Source organism: Crocodylus porosus, unplaced genomic scaffold, assembly GCF_001723895.1.
Source record: "Crocodylus porosus isolate Cpor-Errol unplaced genomic scaffold, CroPor_comp1, whole genome shotgun sequence".
Taxonomy (NCBI): Eukaryota; Metazoa; Chordata; order Crocodylia; family Crocodylidae; genus Crocodylus; species Crocodylus porosus.
The window spans coordinates 29,337,868-29,357,026 of record NW_017728917.1 but is presented as its reverse complement, the minus strand read 5'-3'; the positions used below and the strand labels follow the sequence as shown (position 1 = coordinate 29,357,026).

Sequence of the window (19,159 nt, the reverse complement as noted above, 5' to 3'; positions counted from 1 at the left end):
AAAAAAAAAAAACAAGAAAAACCCCAGGACTCACCGGCTCCTTCAGTTGCCTCGGGGCTTCGGGGGGCTCATGCTCATGGTGCAGGGCAGCGGGGATTGCCCCCTGCCTGGCAGCACCTGGTGATTCTGGGCTTTTTTTTTTCAAAGGGCCAGGAGCTGGGGCAGGCGGGGCAGCCATTGCCGGGCTGGGAGAGTGGGCGGGGGATAGGCCTGCATGATTTTGAGATTCGGGGATTCGGCAGCAGCCGAATCTCCAAATCAGATTTGGCTGAATCAATTTGAGGCAGGGATTTGAATCCCAAACTCGCTGCCCCCCGAATCAGCCAAATCTGAATCTGAAGCAAATACTAGCTGCTTCTCACAGGCCTACTGTTTAGGTCTCCTGAAGACTCCATAGCTATTAAGAAAGCCAGACACAGGCAGAACTACTCAGTTTAGGCTGCATTGCTGAGCATATGTAGCAGGGAAGGAACAGGAACTGCTCAGAGCACTCTTGGCTTTCAGTGAAGTCAGTCTCCAGGCCAATGGTGGGTGATAGCTTGGAAGGCAATACCCCCTCCTGTGTCCCTATAGCTATGGTACTCATTCAGATGCCTCATTGTACAAACTGCAGGCTTGCCTCAGGGAGCAACATGTTTAATTTCTCATCAAATACACGTTTGTTTCTGAACTGTTGCCCTCAAGGGCAACTATATGGAGCCTCAAGGGCAACACAATGGCTCTAAGAGGAAATACTGCAGATGATGGATATAGATGACTGCTTGTGAGTTACTTACAACACAGGCAAAGAACTAGCACAGAAACATGACAAGAATTCTAAAAATCCTGGCCCCTCACAAAGCAGTCTCCTTCAGAAAAGGATAGTGTTCAATTAAATTTCACACTCAGATGCACACTGTACAAGTTTTCTATTATGCAGAATTATTTGTATTATTAAGCAAATAAGTTGAGTTGAATATTAAAGGGCTTATATTTTAAAACTCCATGAAATTATTACTTTTAAACCAAGCCCTTTGGGTGGTAATGTGATGTGTCTCTTACATACTGTGACTGTTATTGTCATTCCCACTGGCACAGGAATTCCATTTAATGTACATTATTTTATAGTGTTCTTTTTTACTCATAAATTGAAAACAAGGAATGAAATCTACAAGCATTAGCAGCCTGACTTACATAACTCAAACTCACCGTATAATGGATTAACAGAATGTCTTGAGAAGGGAAGGCTTTGTTTCAGCATGCTCAGACATGCAAAAGCAAAAGCAAAGTTAGTTCCAGAAACAGATTCAATCTCCATCTACCTTTCAAATTCTTTAGAAGTGTAGGAATTGCCACACACTGTTAATTTAGTGATCCTTTTTGGCCAGAGTCTTGCTCTTGATAGTGACCAGTGTTAGATGTTTTAAGAGAAGATGCAAGAATAGCAAAATGGGAAATTATGGAATAATCTGGGCTCTAATTTACTAATCGTTTACACCTTACATAGAGTAAACGTATTACTGCAGTAAAAAGAAATTATAATGGAAAGATACAACTTCTACTATAGTTTTTATAGACCTACTGGTTATCTGATAGAAATCTAGCTCAGTGGGGGAAATGCTTTGATTTCTAAGATAGGGAAAACTTCCATTTTTAATTAAATAGATAATGGATGTTTGACAGTAACGGCTTAGAGAGTCAGTCTGATGATTCAGGAGTTATAGCTGTCTAATTCTGAGTCATTAAGCTTCAGAATGTACAAATGTACTCTAGCAAGGGACTTTTCCTGGTACTTTTTATTCTAATAAGACTAAGTTTTGAAAAAGATCAGGTATCTAAAGCCCCCTATTTGCTATTTTCATTGTGGTAACAGTAAGTCAGGGACTGAGGCCTGGTTGCACTAGGGCCCACCCATACAGACACAGTGAAAAGAGCATCCCTGCCCCAAATGGTTTACAATCTAAATACATGATAAACTATGGATTAAACAAATTTAGGGTTGCATATGGCAGCAGTGGGGCCCTTAACTCTGTTCCCTCGATTGTACCAGGTGTAACAGCTCCAAGATTTTTTATGAGTAGGAGCACTACTATGCTGAGAGAGTAAATTTTCCTATGGAGATGATCTCTCAGCTATGGGGACAGCATGCCACCTTCCAGAATAATTAGCAAAGAAGCCCATATACTCAAAGAAGGATGAGAATTAGGAAGGGGAAGGAAATTATGTGAGGTTCTTAAGAGACGATTGATCAGCAGCAAAGCCTGGGAGAAGTATTAAGATTTCCTTTGGTGAAGGGGCCAAAATCTAAAACATAAATCACAGTAGCTGATAAATGTTTAAAATACAACAAGATGAGGATTAAACAGAATAGTATCATTCAATTCAGGAGAATAAATATTTGCATGCTGGATAAATCATCTGCTTTATATCATACTATATCCATCAGTTATAAAGTAACTGGTAGGAAATAACTGTAATTTACCATTAGAGGCTAAAGCCCAAGAAGATGGTAAATTTAAATCTAGTTGTTTCTGTGGCAAGTATCTTAGCAAGCATCTTGAAGGGCATGTGCATATAAATTGGGGCTGCCACCAGTCAAGCAGATTATCAGCATCTTCCCTTCTATTTTCTCAGTTGTATTCCCAGGAAGGGATGACAGACATTTCTGTTGGTTTTTTGCATTGCTGGAAATGGATACAAAAGACTAATGAGGAAAGACTGTAAAAGCCAGGCTGTCAAGCAGAGATATATATGTGCAGGTGAAAGGATATACCTGCAAGAATAAAGTTTGGAAATGGTCAGAGCCTTCTCGGCAGCTGTTTAAAAGAAGATGGGAGGGATATCAGGAGCAATATGAAAACTGGGAGACTGGGAGTTTATTTTTTGAGGATTAGTTATGGAACAGAAAGGAAGAGCCTGTAAAATAAGTTCTGAAAAAGAAACAATTTTTCTAGCGCAATCAAAATTTCTGGGAAAGATGAAGTATTATTCAACAGAGACAGTCAGGGAGAAAACAAATTTTGCTCCTGGAACAAAGACATATTTCTTCTAGTATCAGGAACAAACATAGAAATCTGAGGCAAATCAAGGAACAAGAACTGATCAACACAAGGAATTTGTTAATGAGTTTAAAACTCAATTTAAATAAATTGTACAGTCGCCTTATATGGTTGCTCATTAGCTTCTAAACCAATTTAATTAAATCCATACAGCTTTTCCATGCAGTCAAGGCCTAAGTAACACATACAGGTACTCACAGTTCAGCAAGGTTCTTTGGGAGATAATTTATAACATAGTTTAGTTCAGTGATTCTCAGCCAGGGTGTCATAGCATGCTGGGGTGCTATAAGATTTTCACTATGGTGCCATACCTGCACAATTTGCAAGATAAAGTCAGAGATTTAAAATAGAAATTCATAATGTCAAAACCATCCTGGCCTATTTTGGCATTTCTAAGCTATTTGCAACAGAAAAATTGTTTTTCTGTAGTCAAGAAACAACTAAAAGCTATGGGGGTGCCATTTTCTGAGGGATGACTTGAATCTAATGAGAGATGCCTTGAGTCTAAAAAGGTTGAGAACCACTGGTCTACTTTATTTAAAGGTGCATGTTATTCTACAATGGCTTGATGGGAGGGTTCTTAGCAGGAGTCCAACTGTAGCTGGAAAGTTGTCTGTGAGGTTGCCTTTAATTTTCATGGTATGTTGTATTCTCCACCACCTTGCCATACATTGCAGAATTTGGCTGGGGACCAATGGAAGCAGCCATAGGGGAGGAGAAAAGAGATTTGTCCAGAGGCTGAGATAGGTGAAGACTTGAGTCTTGGGAGGCTAGACTTGGGGGACTAGAGGAGGAAGCAGATTCTATGGTACTGTGCCAGATCTGTCAGGCAAAACACAAGAGGGTCATGTATATGGAGTGTCACAGGAGCACGGAGGTGTCCTGTGCCAGGTAGTGTAACTTGGGGTGGGGGTGTGTCACAGGAGCACCAAGGTGTCCTGTGCCTTGGAAGCAAAAGGAACTGAGCTGCCAATCGACAGGGCAGTGCCGCTGTGGGTTGCTATGGCAGTCAGGTGGCCAGAAGGGGGCAGGGCCAGGCCTTTATAAACAGCCCAGGCCGGAGCCTGACTAGCAGTTCTCCTCTGGTGGCTGCAGGAGTGAGAGCTCTGTGGCTGAGTTGAGTAGCTGGAGTCAGCGGTTGCTGCCTTGTTGTGCTGGCTGGCTGCGATGATGCAGGGAACCACAATACCCTAAAGTGAGGTAAGGTTACAAGCCCCAGACGGGCTTGGAGTTTGTTATGAGCAGGAGGCTCTATTGTTTGGGTTGCAGCCATTGGGCTTGAGTTTATGTTACAGTTAATCCGGAGGACCGGGTGAGGCTGTAGGGGAGTGAGGAGGTCTCAGCAGGGCTCCCCAACAGCTTGGAGGTTCCAGGTGTCCAGTGAGGGCACAGTGCTAGAGGGGCACTATTGTTTGTGCCAGGGGGGTGCGGTTTGCGCCGGCAAGGCGCAGCGAGAGGGGTCAGAGACCCCAGCCCATATGGGCGGTGTTTGCCCAGTGGGGGCAACGGCGGCCCAGTGCCAGAGGGGCACTATTGTCAGCCCCAGAGAGGGCAAGGCCCCAGAGCGGGGCAGAGAAAGAGCGTGAGGCGCGTGGTGTCGGCCCCAGAGAGGGCAAGGCCCCAGAGTGGGGCAGAGAGAGAGAGAGAGAGCAAGCAGGTGAGGAACGCTGGCAAGGGTGCTGGTAGTAGGGCGGCGGTAGTGAGCCAGACCCAGGAGGTGCCAGCGAGACAGGCCCAGGGCGCAGGGAGTGGGCTGGAGGATAGGAGCCTGGCCCAAGGGGGTGCCAGGTGGGCAAGGAGCCCAGGGTGCCCAAGAGAGAGAGGGCACCAGAGGGGCGAGGGACCATACAACGTCCCTGGAACAGCTGCGAGGCTTGGGGTGTGCTAAAGGGGAGGTTTGGAGGCATGCATACCCCTTAAGGGAGGGGCGCACTGAGGCACCCCATTTGGAGTAGGGGCAAGAACATATGCCGTTCACTAGGGGAATAAAGGCAGCCTCCCATTTAACCATTTAAGATCAAAGTCGTGGCGGGCAAGATTTGAGGGTGCTTGGACCACCTGAAGTGACGGTAGAGGGGCGCTAGGGAGTTCACAGCTGCTCCTAGGCCCCACCCGCCCACATGGAGATATAGAGGGAAGTGAATCTGTGATGACTGCAGTATGATGGGCTATAGGCACAGTTGCTACCAGGTACTTTCTGGACGCTTCAGGTGAACTAAGCAGGAACATGGGGAGATGCCTCCATCATGTCCTGCCTCTATCTTGGAAACAGGATGAAGAGAGTGGATGGACAGTTTCCTTTGACTAGGGCACATCCAAGAGCTGGTCAGGGATTTCTCCATGAAGTCGTAGTCCCTGGTGGTGCTACCTTTGGTAGTTTGGGCACAGGCCTGGGGGCTACTCACTGGCTGTGAGCACTGCTTGGGGTGTGGATGGTACATATGGCATCCTGGTGGTCCCCAGGAGCCAAGGAACTATAGGGTAGGCTCCTCTGTACCCTTGTTGCTTTTTATGGGGGGGGTCATTATTCCCTTCAGCTATGGGCACCCCTTCTATGGCTGCCTTTTGGGAGGAAGAGCCCTATGACACCCCCAGGTGTAGATTTGTACAGTGGGGAGATGACAGAATCTGAGCAGGCAGTGAGGCTCTCTGGGTCCAGGTAAGACTGGCCAGTGGTGTGGGCAACCTTCCCTAGAGGCACAGATGGGCTATCTAGCCTACAGCTGGGGAAGAATAGCTGCCCAAGGATCCCTCCTTGAGGTCAGAGACCTGCCCTGGGAAGTCAAGAGATACAGGGTCAAACCCCATTTAGATGAAGGGGCCTGTCACCCAGTTATCCCATGTCCTGTGCAACTATCTGAGACATTCAATTACTGGTGCTAAAACATGGGAAGGTCCACCTGTTCTGGAGTTTAGCACACCCATGGATGTTGGCACGCCTTGTGTGGCACAGCACTTGCAGTGCCTGTCACTTTAAGGTCTGGGTCAGGCACCCAGCAGGTGCCTGATGGTGGCAGACATTTTGAGAACCTAGTATATAAAGGCTACAGTCTGCTGCTGCCAGCTGAGGTAGAAGTATTGTTTGGCTGAACTGCAGCAGGAACATCCAGGAGGTAAGGGCAATAGCTCATGGGGATGGCTAGGAAGCTCTTGGTCCTGGGTATAACCTAAAACTGCACCCTGCTGGGGATGGGTGGCCTGGTAGGGCTCCTGGTGGTGCAGGAGCCCTCAGGAAATGCCAGGCCAGTTACCACCCTGGTGAAAGGTGGATTGGTGTGCCTTAATCCCTAGCCCCCACAACACTGGGTACAAGGGGCCAGGCATGGCTATGGCTATCTGAGCCTGAAGAGCGTGTAAGATCCAGGTGGGGCCAGGCATAGTTGTGGCTGCCTGAGCCTCCACAGGGGAGGGAAACCCTAGAGCCCTGAAGGAGGGGGTAGATGTGTAACCCCGAAGAGGAGGTGGTAGTTGGGGCCTGGGAATAGGTTGAGTAGGGCTGAGGGCCAGTCTGAAGGGCAGCACATGGTCCAGCCCCCTGGAGAGCAAGTTGAGAGAACTGTGGACACAGAGGGCTGGGAGCCCAGTGTTTGGAGCTGGGGGCCCAGCATGTGCTCAGGTATGTTTATGTAAAGCTGCCCTGGGAGGGACCAGGGCAAGCCTGGCCCAGGTCAGGAACTGGGCTGGTCACTACCCAGGTGAGGGTCACAGGAGAGGCTCAAGAGACTGTACATCTGTCACCCAAAGTGTGATCAGAATAAAACCTATTGCCTACAGGAGATGCTCCAAGAGGGAGCAGGGCAAAACAAGTTGTTGATGTGAGAGAGAGACCCTGTAAGAGGGGGTGGAGTGTGAGAGGCCCTTGTGAGAGGAGGGCAGAGTGAATGTGTATATGTGAAAGAGGCCTGACACGGAGGGCTAAGCTTGGCCTGGATCTAGGCTAGGAGCATAATGACATCATGGATGCTATCTATGAGGTATGGGCTGTGGTGTAGGGGAGGTTGATCTGCAGATGGCACCCCCTGGCATCGGGGCAAATAATGGGCAGTCCCCCACATTTTGCCACCTGGGTTGAGAACAGGAAAGTTGTGGCAGGATAGATTGGGCGGACTGCCCTGAAGACAGGTAGGCAGGCTGGCATGACACCTGGCCCCGAGAGCTGCCCCTTGTCACATCTTGGATGCAGGTATGCATCCAAAATTGTTGCACATATTAGTTGTATACTTAACTGGTCAGTATATAAACTAAGTATGTTTAGTGTACATGTACACTCTTACATGTTGGGACTGCAGGGCAAACATGTAAATGCCAAACAAACCACTTGCATGGCCAGAAAGGTGCTATTTAGGTGCAAAAAGATAAGAGAATCCCACCCTTCACTTGTATCCAGACTCTATATCACAGATTTCTCCTTTACTGGGGAGCCCACCTTTTTGTCACAGGGCGTTTTCTACTGCTACATAAAAAAGCAACCATACAAAGCTATATTGTACAGAATATCTCGTTCTGGATTGGTAACTTTCTTTCCTGGAAAAAATACACATGCTGAGATTTCTCTTTTCATTTTGTTATACAGTGAGGCTAATTTGGAACTTGGGAATAAAAATTCTGATTCCACTAGAAGGAGCTCCTGTGCCTTGTAGTGTTCAAGCAGTCTATTGGGTTGCTGAAAATATTTTATTTTAGTAGAACTAGTGGGGGCACTTTTCTGATATAGCCATTTCTTATGTGAATAGAAAATGGTACAAAACTGGGAAACTATTTTTCACAAGACAAGATTCTGCTATTTCCCATCTTATACAATTCCAGCAAACTTACTGGCAAGAGTTTTCACTAGCACTTGCTCTTCACTTCTGTTAACAGCAGCAGTAACTGCAGTGTAGTGACGCCTTTTCTGTCTCCAGTTACACCTTGATTGCTGTTTGAGTTGCATAGCATCTAGGTTATATGGCTTCCCTAGTTTCTCATCAGGATGGCAGGCTATCTGATATATTAGGAAGTGAAGTAGCAAGACAGTGGTAGAAAAATTTTACTGTGTTCCTTTATAAGGAGCTGAGGCTACCTCCAGCATCTGGAGAATGCATGATCAGGTATGTAGTATGTTCTGAACTACTCCCATCAAATGCGCGCACACATCCTCGTCAGTATTTATGATTTTGCCAGTATTTGCAATGGAACAAATCCTGTCTTGGTATAAATGCGGTGCTCTTGCTGAAATCTGTAGGAGCTGCACAGAGCAATCTGGCTCATTGTTTTGACCTTTGGAGGAAATGAACACAAACAGGAAAATGCACAGTATTCTTGCTATTTGATCTTTTATTGTTACATTTCTATTTAATTTGTTATTGCCTTATGACTCCTACATATGACTGCCTGTCAATCTAAGTCTAATCTAACATTTAATGTATATCTGTAATGTTAATACATATTTACTATGCTGAATTTTGTTCTATAATCTCAGTATAAATCTAGAGAGAACCAATTCAACAAGCAGAATTTGGCCCACTTCTTCCATTCCCCTTTTTTATCCCCCAAAAGAAATGAAAAGTTCTATTGCAAACTGTTGTCATAAGCATGTTTCTAAATGATACACAATACTCGGTAATTAAGTGTATATGTACACCTGACTTGCATGAATAAACGTAATGGTGTATGCATATGAAGGATTACAAAAAGTAAATGAGGTTGGGCCAAGAATCATTTTTTCTTATGGGAAAACCAGTGCAGCGATGGTTTCAAGTATATATTATTTTAAAATAGACAGCCACATTTTATTGCCTAAATTCTCAGGCAAAGCAAATTCTTTATATGCATCCAAAACAGCTATAAAACAGCTATTTTTTTAACTATGCAAATTCAGTAGACTGTGCTAAGAACTTCTGCCTTTTAGCTTATTTAAGTAGGAGTAATAACTTGGCAGCAGCTTTTGGACTAACTTTTGTCCTGATCTTATTGACTAAATATTAGGCACTTTCATAAGTATGTGCAGCATTTTACTTCCTTCAAGTTTTTTATTTTGCCTGCAGATAAGACTTTGCTTTATATCGATAGGGTCTCATTCAGGGTAATTAGATGATATAGGAAAGCTGTATCAGTATATCACTTGCTGGTTGGATGATGGAATCTGTGATGGTGTGAAATGAAGCTCTCCATCTTTGCAGCCTTTTCCATCTTGATAGTCAGGCGAACAAGACCACTTGGCACTTGTTCAAGCAGTTAAACATAATATTTAATATAAAATATAAGATTAGAGTCAGATAGTTGCTGATTGATATCAAAGTGTAATTACATGTCTAAATTGTTCATAGTTACAAATAAAGATCCAGAGGATCAGAAACAACTCTAGAATTAGAGTTAAATAAGATGTATAACCATGATTACATAGATGGATAGACACACTTGTGTATAGGTCCTTAGCCTGCTCTATTGGCTTATAAAGGTGCGTATATATCTTATAATACAGTCATTTTGTCTCTTACACCTTAAGAAAACATGTTTGCTAGTGGTTACACAGACTCTTTCACTGTTGAATGAACTAATTCATTTACCACAAAAGATAAAAACTGTCTCCAGCTAATCTATTATCAGAGTTGAAACTGTATATTAGGCTTGTCAGTGCATCTGGGATGCTCTTTATTTGGTGAGCTGGTACAATTAAAATGCCAGACTGTGGCAGTTGTTAGGCTTCAGAGATGGGCATCATTGAGTAATCCTCATGAAATGTGAACGCTCTTCGAAATAAAGGACTGTGTTGCAATTAGCTGAGGCGTTAGAGGTGCTCCCAGAAGCAGCACACCTGGGATTTTATGATTTTAATTGTACTGCTTTTCTCCTTTACTGAATTCCTTTGAATATGGCAAATCTCATTCTTGCATTCTCTGTTGAAGTATCATTGTTTGAACAGTCATGAAGAGCTGTAGATGGCAATGTTGCTCAGCAAGAAATGACCAGTGGGTTAGACAGAGACTGGTGGCTCTGAGTCTTCTCAAGAGACTGGCTTTGTAAGAGTTCGCATGCTGCCAACTCCTGGTAGAGAGTATCCAGGACCTCAAAAATATGGGCTTTTCCTTTAAAAGAAATTTACAAAGCATATTAACATATTGACAAAGTCAGGAAAAGGCAATTGAACAATTACAAACTACTTCTCATTTACAGAGATGGCCTTTCAAACGATAAACATAGAATTTCCAAATACTGAGAACAAATAATGAATTCTCCCGCACATCACAATTTATACAGAGAGGTACTATATGCACAAATTGATCCCTCTGCATGCTTCCTACTTGAAACTCCCTCTTCACTGGTCCCCAACCTCCTTGTTTGAACAAAGACAGATTTCAGATGTATTGGCTGTCTGAGATGTACACTGCCTTATATCAGGTAAACTTGCTGAAACTGAGATGGGTACAGCCCGATGACTTAAATGCCTTCTCATCATTTACGTCAAGACTAGACACAAGTCACAGCAATCTGGAAGAAACTATTCCAATGAGCTATTGGCATAGTTCTCAATTCTCAAACAGTGAGAAAATGGTTGACTACAAAACTGCTTCATGTCACATCTGGTACAAAGCCAGTCCAGAGCAGAGGAAACCTAGGTACACCCTGGGGAATTATTCAAATATGCACCCACGTGATTTTGCACATAAAGTATGACTATACATAATTCCATAATTTTGCGTAATTTAACCTAGGCAGGCTCTGTGCCTCTACAATCGGGGGGGGGGGGAAGTAGAGCATGTGATGGAAGGGGTCATACCCACCCCCCAAACCCCACATGCACACCCCCTGCCCTGCAGGCAGGAGTTCCCCTCCCCACTCACCAGCTGTGCACCACCACTCAGTGCCTCCACATGGAAGTGCTGGAAGCCCCAGGAGGAGGCGCAGAGATGGCCTGGCCTGGCCTGGCAGCACATAGTTCCTGCCTGCAGTGCCGCAAGTGCCATGTGGCATGGAGCCAACCTGGTTTGGCTCCCAGGTGTGTGCCAGCAGGCCAGGATGGGCTGGCTCTGTGCCACGACATACAGCCCCAGGACTTGGCATGTAATTTTGAATTACTGTGTGCATAATTCTCTGGGGTGTACCTAGGCAGTGGAGATGTAGAATGCTAGAAGAGCTTCATTCATTTGTTCTTGACTATAAAATTCTGTGGGATCAATTAGGAGGCATTTCAGGAGGCTGAATTGTGCTGAGGTAGGGGGGAGGCACTTCACTTTGGCAGTGCTACTTGGAGTCTTTTGGCATTTTTGCACATGCTGGGATGCAGTGCCAGGAGCTTTTAGATTAGCAAGGCACACTAATTTAAAAGTGTTTGTGCATTGCTGCAAATCCCTGTACTGAAAAAATGGCAGCAGAGAACTTTTGAACTAAAGCTTATTGAATGGGTGGATGTGCTGGATTTCCAGTGTCAAAGCAGGCTCTGTGCACATGTGCAGGAGCCTTTTGTTTCCATGTGTGGTCAATACAATATCCTGTCGGAGTGCAAAGCTGCCAGAATACTTCCTTTGCACCCACAGGAGCTGTTAGCACACCTGCGGGTACAATCTGCAATGTCTTTGTCCCTTGAACCAGCAGCTCGCCCTTGGTGCTTGCAGGTGCACTGGGACAGGTTTACCACTTGCCATGCCTGCTCCTTCCCTGTCCCCAGTGCAGCCATGTTGTTCAAGAATGTCTCGTCTCTGAATCTATGTGTAGTAGTAACAAATAGGTTGAATGGTAAGAAGGCTCTGTGTAAATTAGAACATTTTGTACACATTTCTCTCCCTGAATTATTGTTATTAAAATTGCATGGACCAAACCCCTGGGTCACATCTAACCTTTAATTATCTCTTCGTTGACCCCCCTCTGCCTATTAAGAGTCCCTGCAGGCAGTCCTCCTAGACAAACTGGCTTGGTACACCATGTTAGCTTCCTTGAAGGTAAATACAAAAGCTCTGCTAATGGAAACAAAGTAATCAAATCTAAACCTCCAGGCTGTGAATGCAGCACAGTTTCTGCCACAGCAACTCCTGCACAGTAGGCCATTGTCAGGGGAGAGGACTTTCCAAGTCTAATTTTCATAACAAGAACATGAAAGGTTATTAACAGAAGGGAACAAGGTTGACCCACTTACCTTACTGAAGGATGCTGCATCCTTTTTAAGTCAAAGGTGAAAAGAGCTGTAGACAATGGAATTATAAATGGTGAGAGTGGCTCTCTCACATGCTCTGGGACATATTCTGTCCTCTGGACCTGTGCAACCCTCTGACCCTGCAGGCAACTTTTGGGACCAGGACTCGTTATTGCTGTTGGACATGTGCAAATGGCTTCTGTTGATTGCAGCTGGTTACAGATTTCATGTGAACACTACAATTTGGCTGCGATTCCCTGCATTTTTTGCAGTTCCTGCAGTTCCAATGACCAGAAGGATTCAGCTTTAGGAGACCTGCATGGTCATTTATTTCCCCATCCGATAGGGAAGTTTTGTATTTCTTGTTGCTATATATGTCATCTACCTCCTAAAAGTCATTCTCAATACACCCCAAACTGCTATCCTCACCAAGAAGTTAAGACCTTGCTTCAGACCCAGGTGCTAACTGTGCCCTCTCAGCAAAACGGACCACATCACAAACTAAGTAATATGGATTATAACATCCAAAGCTCATTCATTGGCTCCTCTACCAACCTCATATATGCCATCACTTACTTAAAGTGCCCTTCTGCTATCTGCATTGGATAGACAGGGTGATCCCTACATAAAAGAATGAATGAACATAGATCTGATCAATTCCAGAAAAACATACATTCCTGTAGCAGAACACTTTAACCTCCATGGACATTTCCCCTCACTGACCTCAGTGCTGGTTCTTAGGTGACAACACTTGAAAAACAGACTTGAACAGGAAACTGCAGAACAAGAAATCATCCAGACTGGACTGTATTAATTATGGTCTAAACCAGGGGTGGGCAATTATTTTGGGCAGAGGGCCACTTATTGAATGTTTTTTGGCAACCTGTCAAGGGCCGCATGGGTAACCCTGCCCCTTGACAGGTACCCTGCCCCCTGGTCACCATCTTGTGACCAAAAGTCCTGCTCCCTAACCCCTGACCTTTGCCACTTTCAGCAAGGGGTTCTGCCATCTCAGAAAAATACCAAATTATAGTCTAAAAAGCTAACATCTACAACATTCATTGACTTGATTTTTTTCAAAAAATATTTTTGTCCTGTTTGTGTATTGTACATAGAGGTGATTGCACAATAGCTTAAAATGAAGCCTTACTCTTGTATGTTGTGGGGAGCTGTGTGTGTGTGGACATGTGGGGTGTGGGTAGGTATGGGGTTTGTAGGGAGCTCTGTGTAGGGAGGGTGGCTGGGGTTTGTGTATGGCAGTGCGAGGTGTGTGTGTGTGTGTGTGTTCATAGGGTGAGCCCCACACGCGCGCGCATCAGTGCAGTCCTGTGCTCCTCAGTCAGGTGATGCAGCTGGGAGCCCCATGGTGCTAGGGCAGGGGCAGGAAAGCGGGGAACTGGCTGGGGGTGGAGTGGGGCTGGGCTGCTCAAGGGCTCCCTCTGGGTCCTACTGCCCCTGGCTCCTGTCAGTTTTGACAGGCTGCCAGGAGCAAATAAATATTAATTTACTAATTTTTTAGGGGCCCTGCAGGCCGGATAGAATGGCTTGGTGGGCTGGATCTGGCCCATGGGCCATATTTTGCCTGCCCTTGGTCTAAACCAAGACTACTGGTTCTTATCACATTACTTGCTTTGGCTTTTATAAGCCTCAATGAGTTTTTACTACTTTGTTTTTTCTTTCTCCTCCCCATCTTGCCTATCCTCAGTGTCCCTTTCTTTTTCTTCCATCCCGACCCTTTGTATTCTAATCACTACTTTCTATTTAGAAGCTGTGTTTCCTGCAGTGCCTTCACAGTCTCTGATAAAGTATGCCCACTGCTCATGACAGCTTATGCTAATCACCTCAGATTTAGTTAATCATAAAGTGCAAATCTATCCTGCCTTCTGGCTGACTTCAGACTAACTTCTCTGCTTATAGGCATTGTCCACTATTTGTTCCTTAAATATGATTTACTTTCTTACCATGTTGGTTGTCCTGGCAGGATTCCAAAGTGCTCAGCAAGATTTTTCCCAAGGCTCGCTTAGATATGTTCTTTAAAACACAAAATAACAATTATCTCTTTCATGAAGTTAAATATATCCAACTACATCTGAAAATATGGAAAGTGTGTTCGCATTGAAAATTGAAAAACAAAATGAAATTCAGTCCAACAACATAACTTATTTTTGGCATATTTTCAAACCAGCAGGTGAAGATCTACAGCCAAAAGCAGATTTTAGGATGCCAGATCCTTAGTTTGGCTTTACTAAGGGCATCTGTAATACAGTTCTGTAAGGGAAACAAAGAATATATAGCAAAGCTTTCAAAAGCTTGTGCCCACATAAATCTAGATGTTTATTCACTTCATGGACTGCAAGCAGGAGATGAGCAAGCTGAAAACAATTAAAAGTCTGGCTGAGATCATGCAGAACCTGTGTATTTGGAAGGTGAGTGGTATCATACATAACTTATGGGTGGCTTCTCAGAAAAAGGCACACTTCCCACTAATATTTAAAACCATGGTGCCATTTTTAACACCTACAAGGCAGGAGTGGTTATTACATGTCTCATTCCAGAGACCCAGCTGGAGAAATTTTTTCAGCCTCCATTGGCTGCTGTTTATGGAAAAGTATTAAACATTAGCCTGAATGACAGTACCTCAGTCTTAGAACTAGTAGATGGTTGCCTTTCCGTTTGGCCCCATACACTTGTACACGTCCAGCTTTTCTAAATAGTCTCTACCCTGTTCTTTCACCACTGTTGGCTGCTCACCTCCTCCCCAAATCGTGCTGCCCAGTGCAAAAGTCTGGGAGCTGACCTTGCCTGTGAAGACTGAAGTGAAAAGGCACTGACTACTTCAGCCTTTTCTGCATCCTATTACAAGGTTGTCTCCCCAGTTCAGTAGGGAACTCACGCTTTCCCTGCTCATCATCTTGTTTCTGACATACTTGTAGAAACGCTTCTTGTTACCCTTCATGCCCTTTGCTAGGTGCAATTCCAATTGTACCCTGGCCTTCCTGACTTCATCCCTGCATGCTGAAGCAATACTCTTATACTGTTATACACTTGGGTGTTAGAAGTGCACAACCCCCTTATAACCTCTGTTTTGAGTTTTCAGTGCTGTGAGAAGATATTTGGCTCTAGATAAGCACTGCTTTCTAGAAGGTTCTTATACCTGCATTGTCATCAAAAGTGAATACGCAGAGGGAAAACACTACAAACTACAATGACCTGTGAATAAGGTTTCTTGCTCTGGTCTAAAGTGCATCTTACACAGGAATCCATGGCACATTCTTTCAGCTGTGTAGGGAAGGCTGTAAATCATCATCGTCATTGACATTTGTTCACTGTCCTGCAGCTGTGTAACATGACAGCACAGAAAGTATTTTTTCTAGTGATATCATATCCAACACTGACTTATTTGGGCTTATTTTCAAACCAGCAGCTGATGATATAAACACTGCATAGCCAAAAGCAGCCTCTGAGATTCCAGATGTTTAGCTTTGTTTTACTTTGGGAGTCTGTAATTGTTATAAGGGAAATAAAGAATATATGGCAAAGCTTTCAAGCATACAGTTAAACATATGTTTAAGCAGTATTATAGCAAAGATATGGCACAATGTGTGATGGATCATCTCCTAGGCTAGAATGATTTTCAACAATGCTGACCAGTGAATGACATGTCAGTGTCATGACACTGAGTTGTTATGCTTGCTGTCAATTGCAATCAGTCATTCTTTGCCAGTTTAATAGTACATCCTTCATTGGATTGTTATTGATGCATGCAGTGTCAGACTTGAGATGTGAAAGTAAAACTGGTGCTGTCAAGTGCTAAAGGAAGTTACTATAATGTGAGATATTGCACTTGATCCCTGAAGTCAGCAGTGGAACAAGAGTATACGTCAAGCATAGTAAAGTGACCATCTGAGGCAACAACAATCTAGTCAGATACACTGATTGGCTTTGCAGAAATCCCAAATAGTAAACCAAGGAATTAACTTCTAAGGGTGCAATGTAGACTTGTATAGCTTCAAAATGTTATCTTACTTGCCCACCTGTTAGCCAGTTCTCATCGTCTCCCCCCCCCCCCAAAAAAAAAAAGTAGTATGTATAATATTAGTGTCATTTTAGGCTTTAGCCAGATTGCTTTGGGCTGCAGTTCCCTCAGCTCCAATACATAAAGTAGCCTCTGTCTGAGTTATTACATGAGAGACTTCTCTAAGCATCATTAGTGATGCAAAGAGTGGGCTTGCTTTTTCAATAACGTGTACACTTCCCACTGAATGAGTACCCACTCATGATGCTGCTGGATATGTTAGAATGGGCTGTCCAACTGGTGGCCTATAGACCACATGTAGCTCACAAACACCTAATGTATGCCCTGTGGGTCTTGGGGTCTACTACCTGAGCAGCCTGCATGGCAGAAGACAAGGGGCAGTATGACACCAACAGATCCTATATGGGGGCAGCAGGCTGTGTGCCACCAGAGAATCCTGCATGACAGGTGGGAGGGAGCTATATGCCACTGGTGTGAGGCTCTGGGTCAGCCCCCCCGTGACAAGGCTGGGGGGGTGGGCAAGCTGCGTGTCACCAACCAATCCTGCACAGGGGATTGGGGTCTGTGTGCCCCAGTACAGCCTGTTCAAGGAGGAGGAACCTGGCAAGGGTGCTGCCCCCACCATGTGCCACCTGTGTGGTGTGCAGCTTGAAGGCTACATAATGGCACCCCCTTGCAGTTCCCACCCACAGCAAATTTGGACAAGCCTCTGCTAGAAGATTAAGTTCATAAACATCTCTGGACACTACGTCTCATATTTTAATGAGGTATAAATCCTAGCTTGAATCTTGCAGTCTCCCTAATTCCTCTCTCTAGTTTAAATTGAACAATAAAATCTTCGTATCTGCACTATAACTGGTGTGTAATATAGCTGAGACTTGTTACAGCAGAGCTTTACCCCAGCTGAGACTGTAGATCAAAGGCAGACAATGTGATTTCAGAGTGAAAGAGGTGTGTGTGTGTGTGTGTGTTTAAAGTGCCCTGGAATGAAAGGTACTACAGAACCATAAGGGAGGGCTATGGCTCTTCATTTTGTGTCTCAATGAACAGGTGAATGTGGGTGATACATTCTGATATCTGACAGGCACAGGCCCTTGAAAGTGGTAGCCATTGTATCACAAACCTATGACAATGTTACTGACCTACTCCCAAAGATATTTCTTTAGTATGTAGAGAAAAGAAAGCCTAAACTGCTGCACCTCAGACTCCAGATAGGGAGAGGCTGCAAAGGTGGTCATTATGATGAGTACTGAAAGCCAATAGGCCACTGGTAGAGAACAGCTAAAGACAAGTAGGTGAGATATACAGGGAGTCAGACCTGAACTAAATTCACCAGAGTTGCATCTGGCTTCAGGCTTTCATGGGGAAGATTCCTACCACTCATTTCTTAGTCTCTGTTGGCTTTTCACCTATGAACCTCAGTTACATATAAGAACATGGGACTGGAAAGGGCTTCTCAGGCCATTAAGTCCAGTCCCCCACATTCAGAGACAACCATTTACTGGAATCCTCAAAATTTACAGTTCCAGCCCTTGCACAAGTAAAAAGCACAATACTCAAAATACCACAAACACCTTATAACATGTTACAGGTAAAATCAGGGGAGATGGATACTGCCAAGGCCTCCTCACTCTACAATGACAGGAAAATAGTTGGCTAATATGCTCAGATCTAAGAAATGAGACATGGCCCACACTACAGAGGAAGGCAAAACATCCACCATGGTTTCATCTACATGTGCAATTAAGATGCAGCAATAAACTCCAGCACAGTTTGCACTGGAGTTTATTGCTCCTGAGTGCAGCATTTACATGCGCACCTGGGACTACAGGATGGACTCGGGAGACTCTGATAGGCCTAGGTTTGGGGAGGACCAAGTTAGGGAACTTCTGGAGGGGCTGGATGTGTTCAAATCAACAGGTCCAGATGCTTTCCACCCAGGGTGCTGAGGGAATTGGCAGGAGTTATTGAGGGGACCCTGGCACGGCTTTACGAGCACTCATGGTGCTCTGGCCAGGTGCCAGACGACTGGAAGAGGGCCAGTGCGGTTCCCGTTTTCAAAAAAGGGAGGAGGGAGGACCTGGGCAACTATAGGCCCGTTAGTCTTACTTTGATCCTGGGGAAGCTCTTTGAGAAGATTATCCAGGAGCACATCTGGGAAGGACCAGCAGGGAGATGATGCTCAGGGGCAACCAGCATAGCTTCATTAGGGGAAGGTCCTGTCAGACCAACTTGATTGCCTTCTACGATCATGTCACAAAATCATTGGACGCAGGTGTCTTTCTGGACTTCAGGAAGGCCTTTGACACTGTTTCCCACCCCATTCTCATTAAAAAGCTAGGTGACTGTGGCAATGATGCCTACACAGTGAGATGGATTGCAAATTGGCTGAGGGACCGCACCCAGAGAATAGTGGTAGATGGATCATATTCGACCTGGAGGGATATGGACAGTGGGGTCCCCCAGGTTTCAGTCCTTGGGCCCGCACTGTTTAATTTCTTTATTAACGACTTGGACGAGGGGGTGAAAAGCACCCTGTTCAAATTCGTTGATGACACCAAGATCTGGGGCAAGGTGGGCACTCTAGAAGGGAGGGACTGGATACAGCTGGACCTGGACAGGTTACAGGGGTGGGCAAATGAGAACAGGATGGGATTCAATACTGACAAGTGCGGGTTACTACACTTGGGCAGTAAGAACCAGCAGCATACCTATAGGCTGGGGAACTCTCTTCTCGAAAGCACAGTGGCAGAAAGAGATCTTGGAGTCATTATCGATTCCAAAATAAACATGGGCCGCCAACATGAGGACACCAACTGCACCTTGTCATGTATCCACAGATGCATCACAAGCAGGGTCAAGGAGGTGATCCTCCCGCTCTATGCAACACTGGTCAGGCCACAGTTGGACTACTGCGTCCAGTTCTGGGTGCCGCACTTTAGGAGAAATGTGGCCAGCATTGAAAGGGTCCAGAGGAGG

General features: G+C 44.9%; 1 protein-coding gene across 1 annotated transcript in view; it reads right to left on the bottom strand.

The window, feature by feature from the left end:
* Nucleotides 1-8,336: 8,336 nt before the first annotated feature.
* EFCC1 (EF-hand and coiled-coil domain containing 1) overlaps nucleotides 8,337-19,159 on the bottom strand; it is a 116,844-nt gene continuing 106,021 nt past the window's right edge. The window contains exons 8-9 of the mRNA XM_019536969.1: nucleotides 14,106-14,175; nucleotides 8,337-10,102 (exon numbers count right to left, since the gene is read on the bottom strand). Of these exons, the coding sequence (XP_019392514.1) occupies nucleotides 9,969-10,102; nucleotides 14,106-14,175 (204 nt within the window). The 3' untranslated portion in view covers nucleotides 8,337-9,968. The remainder of the gene's footprint in view (nucleotides 10,103-14,105; nucleotides 14,176-19,159) is intronic.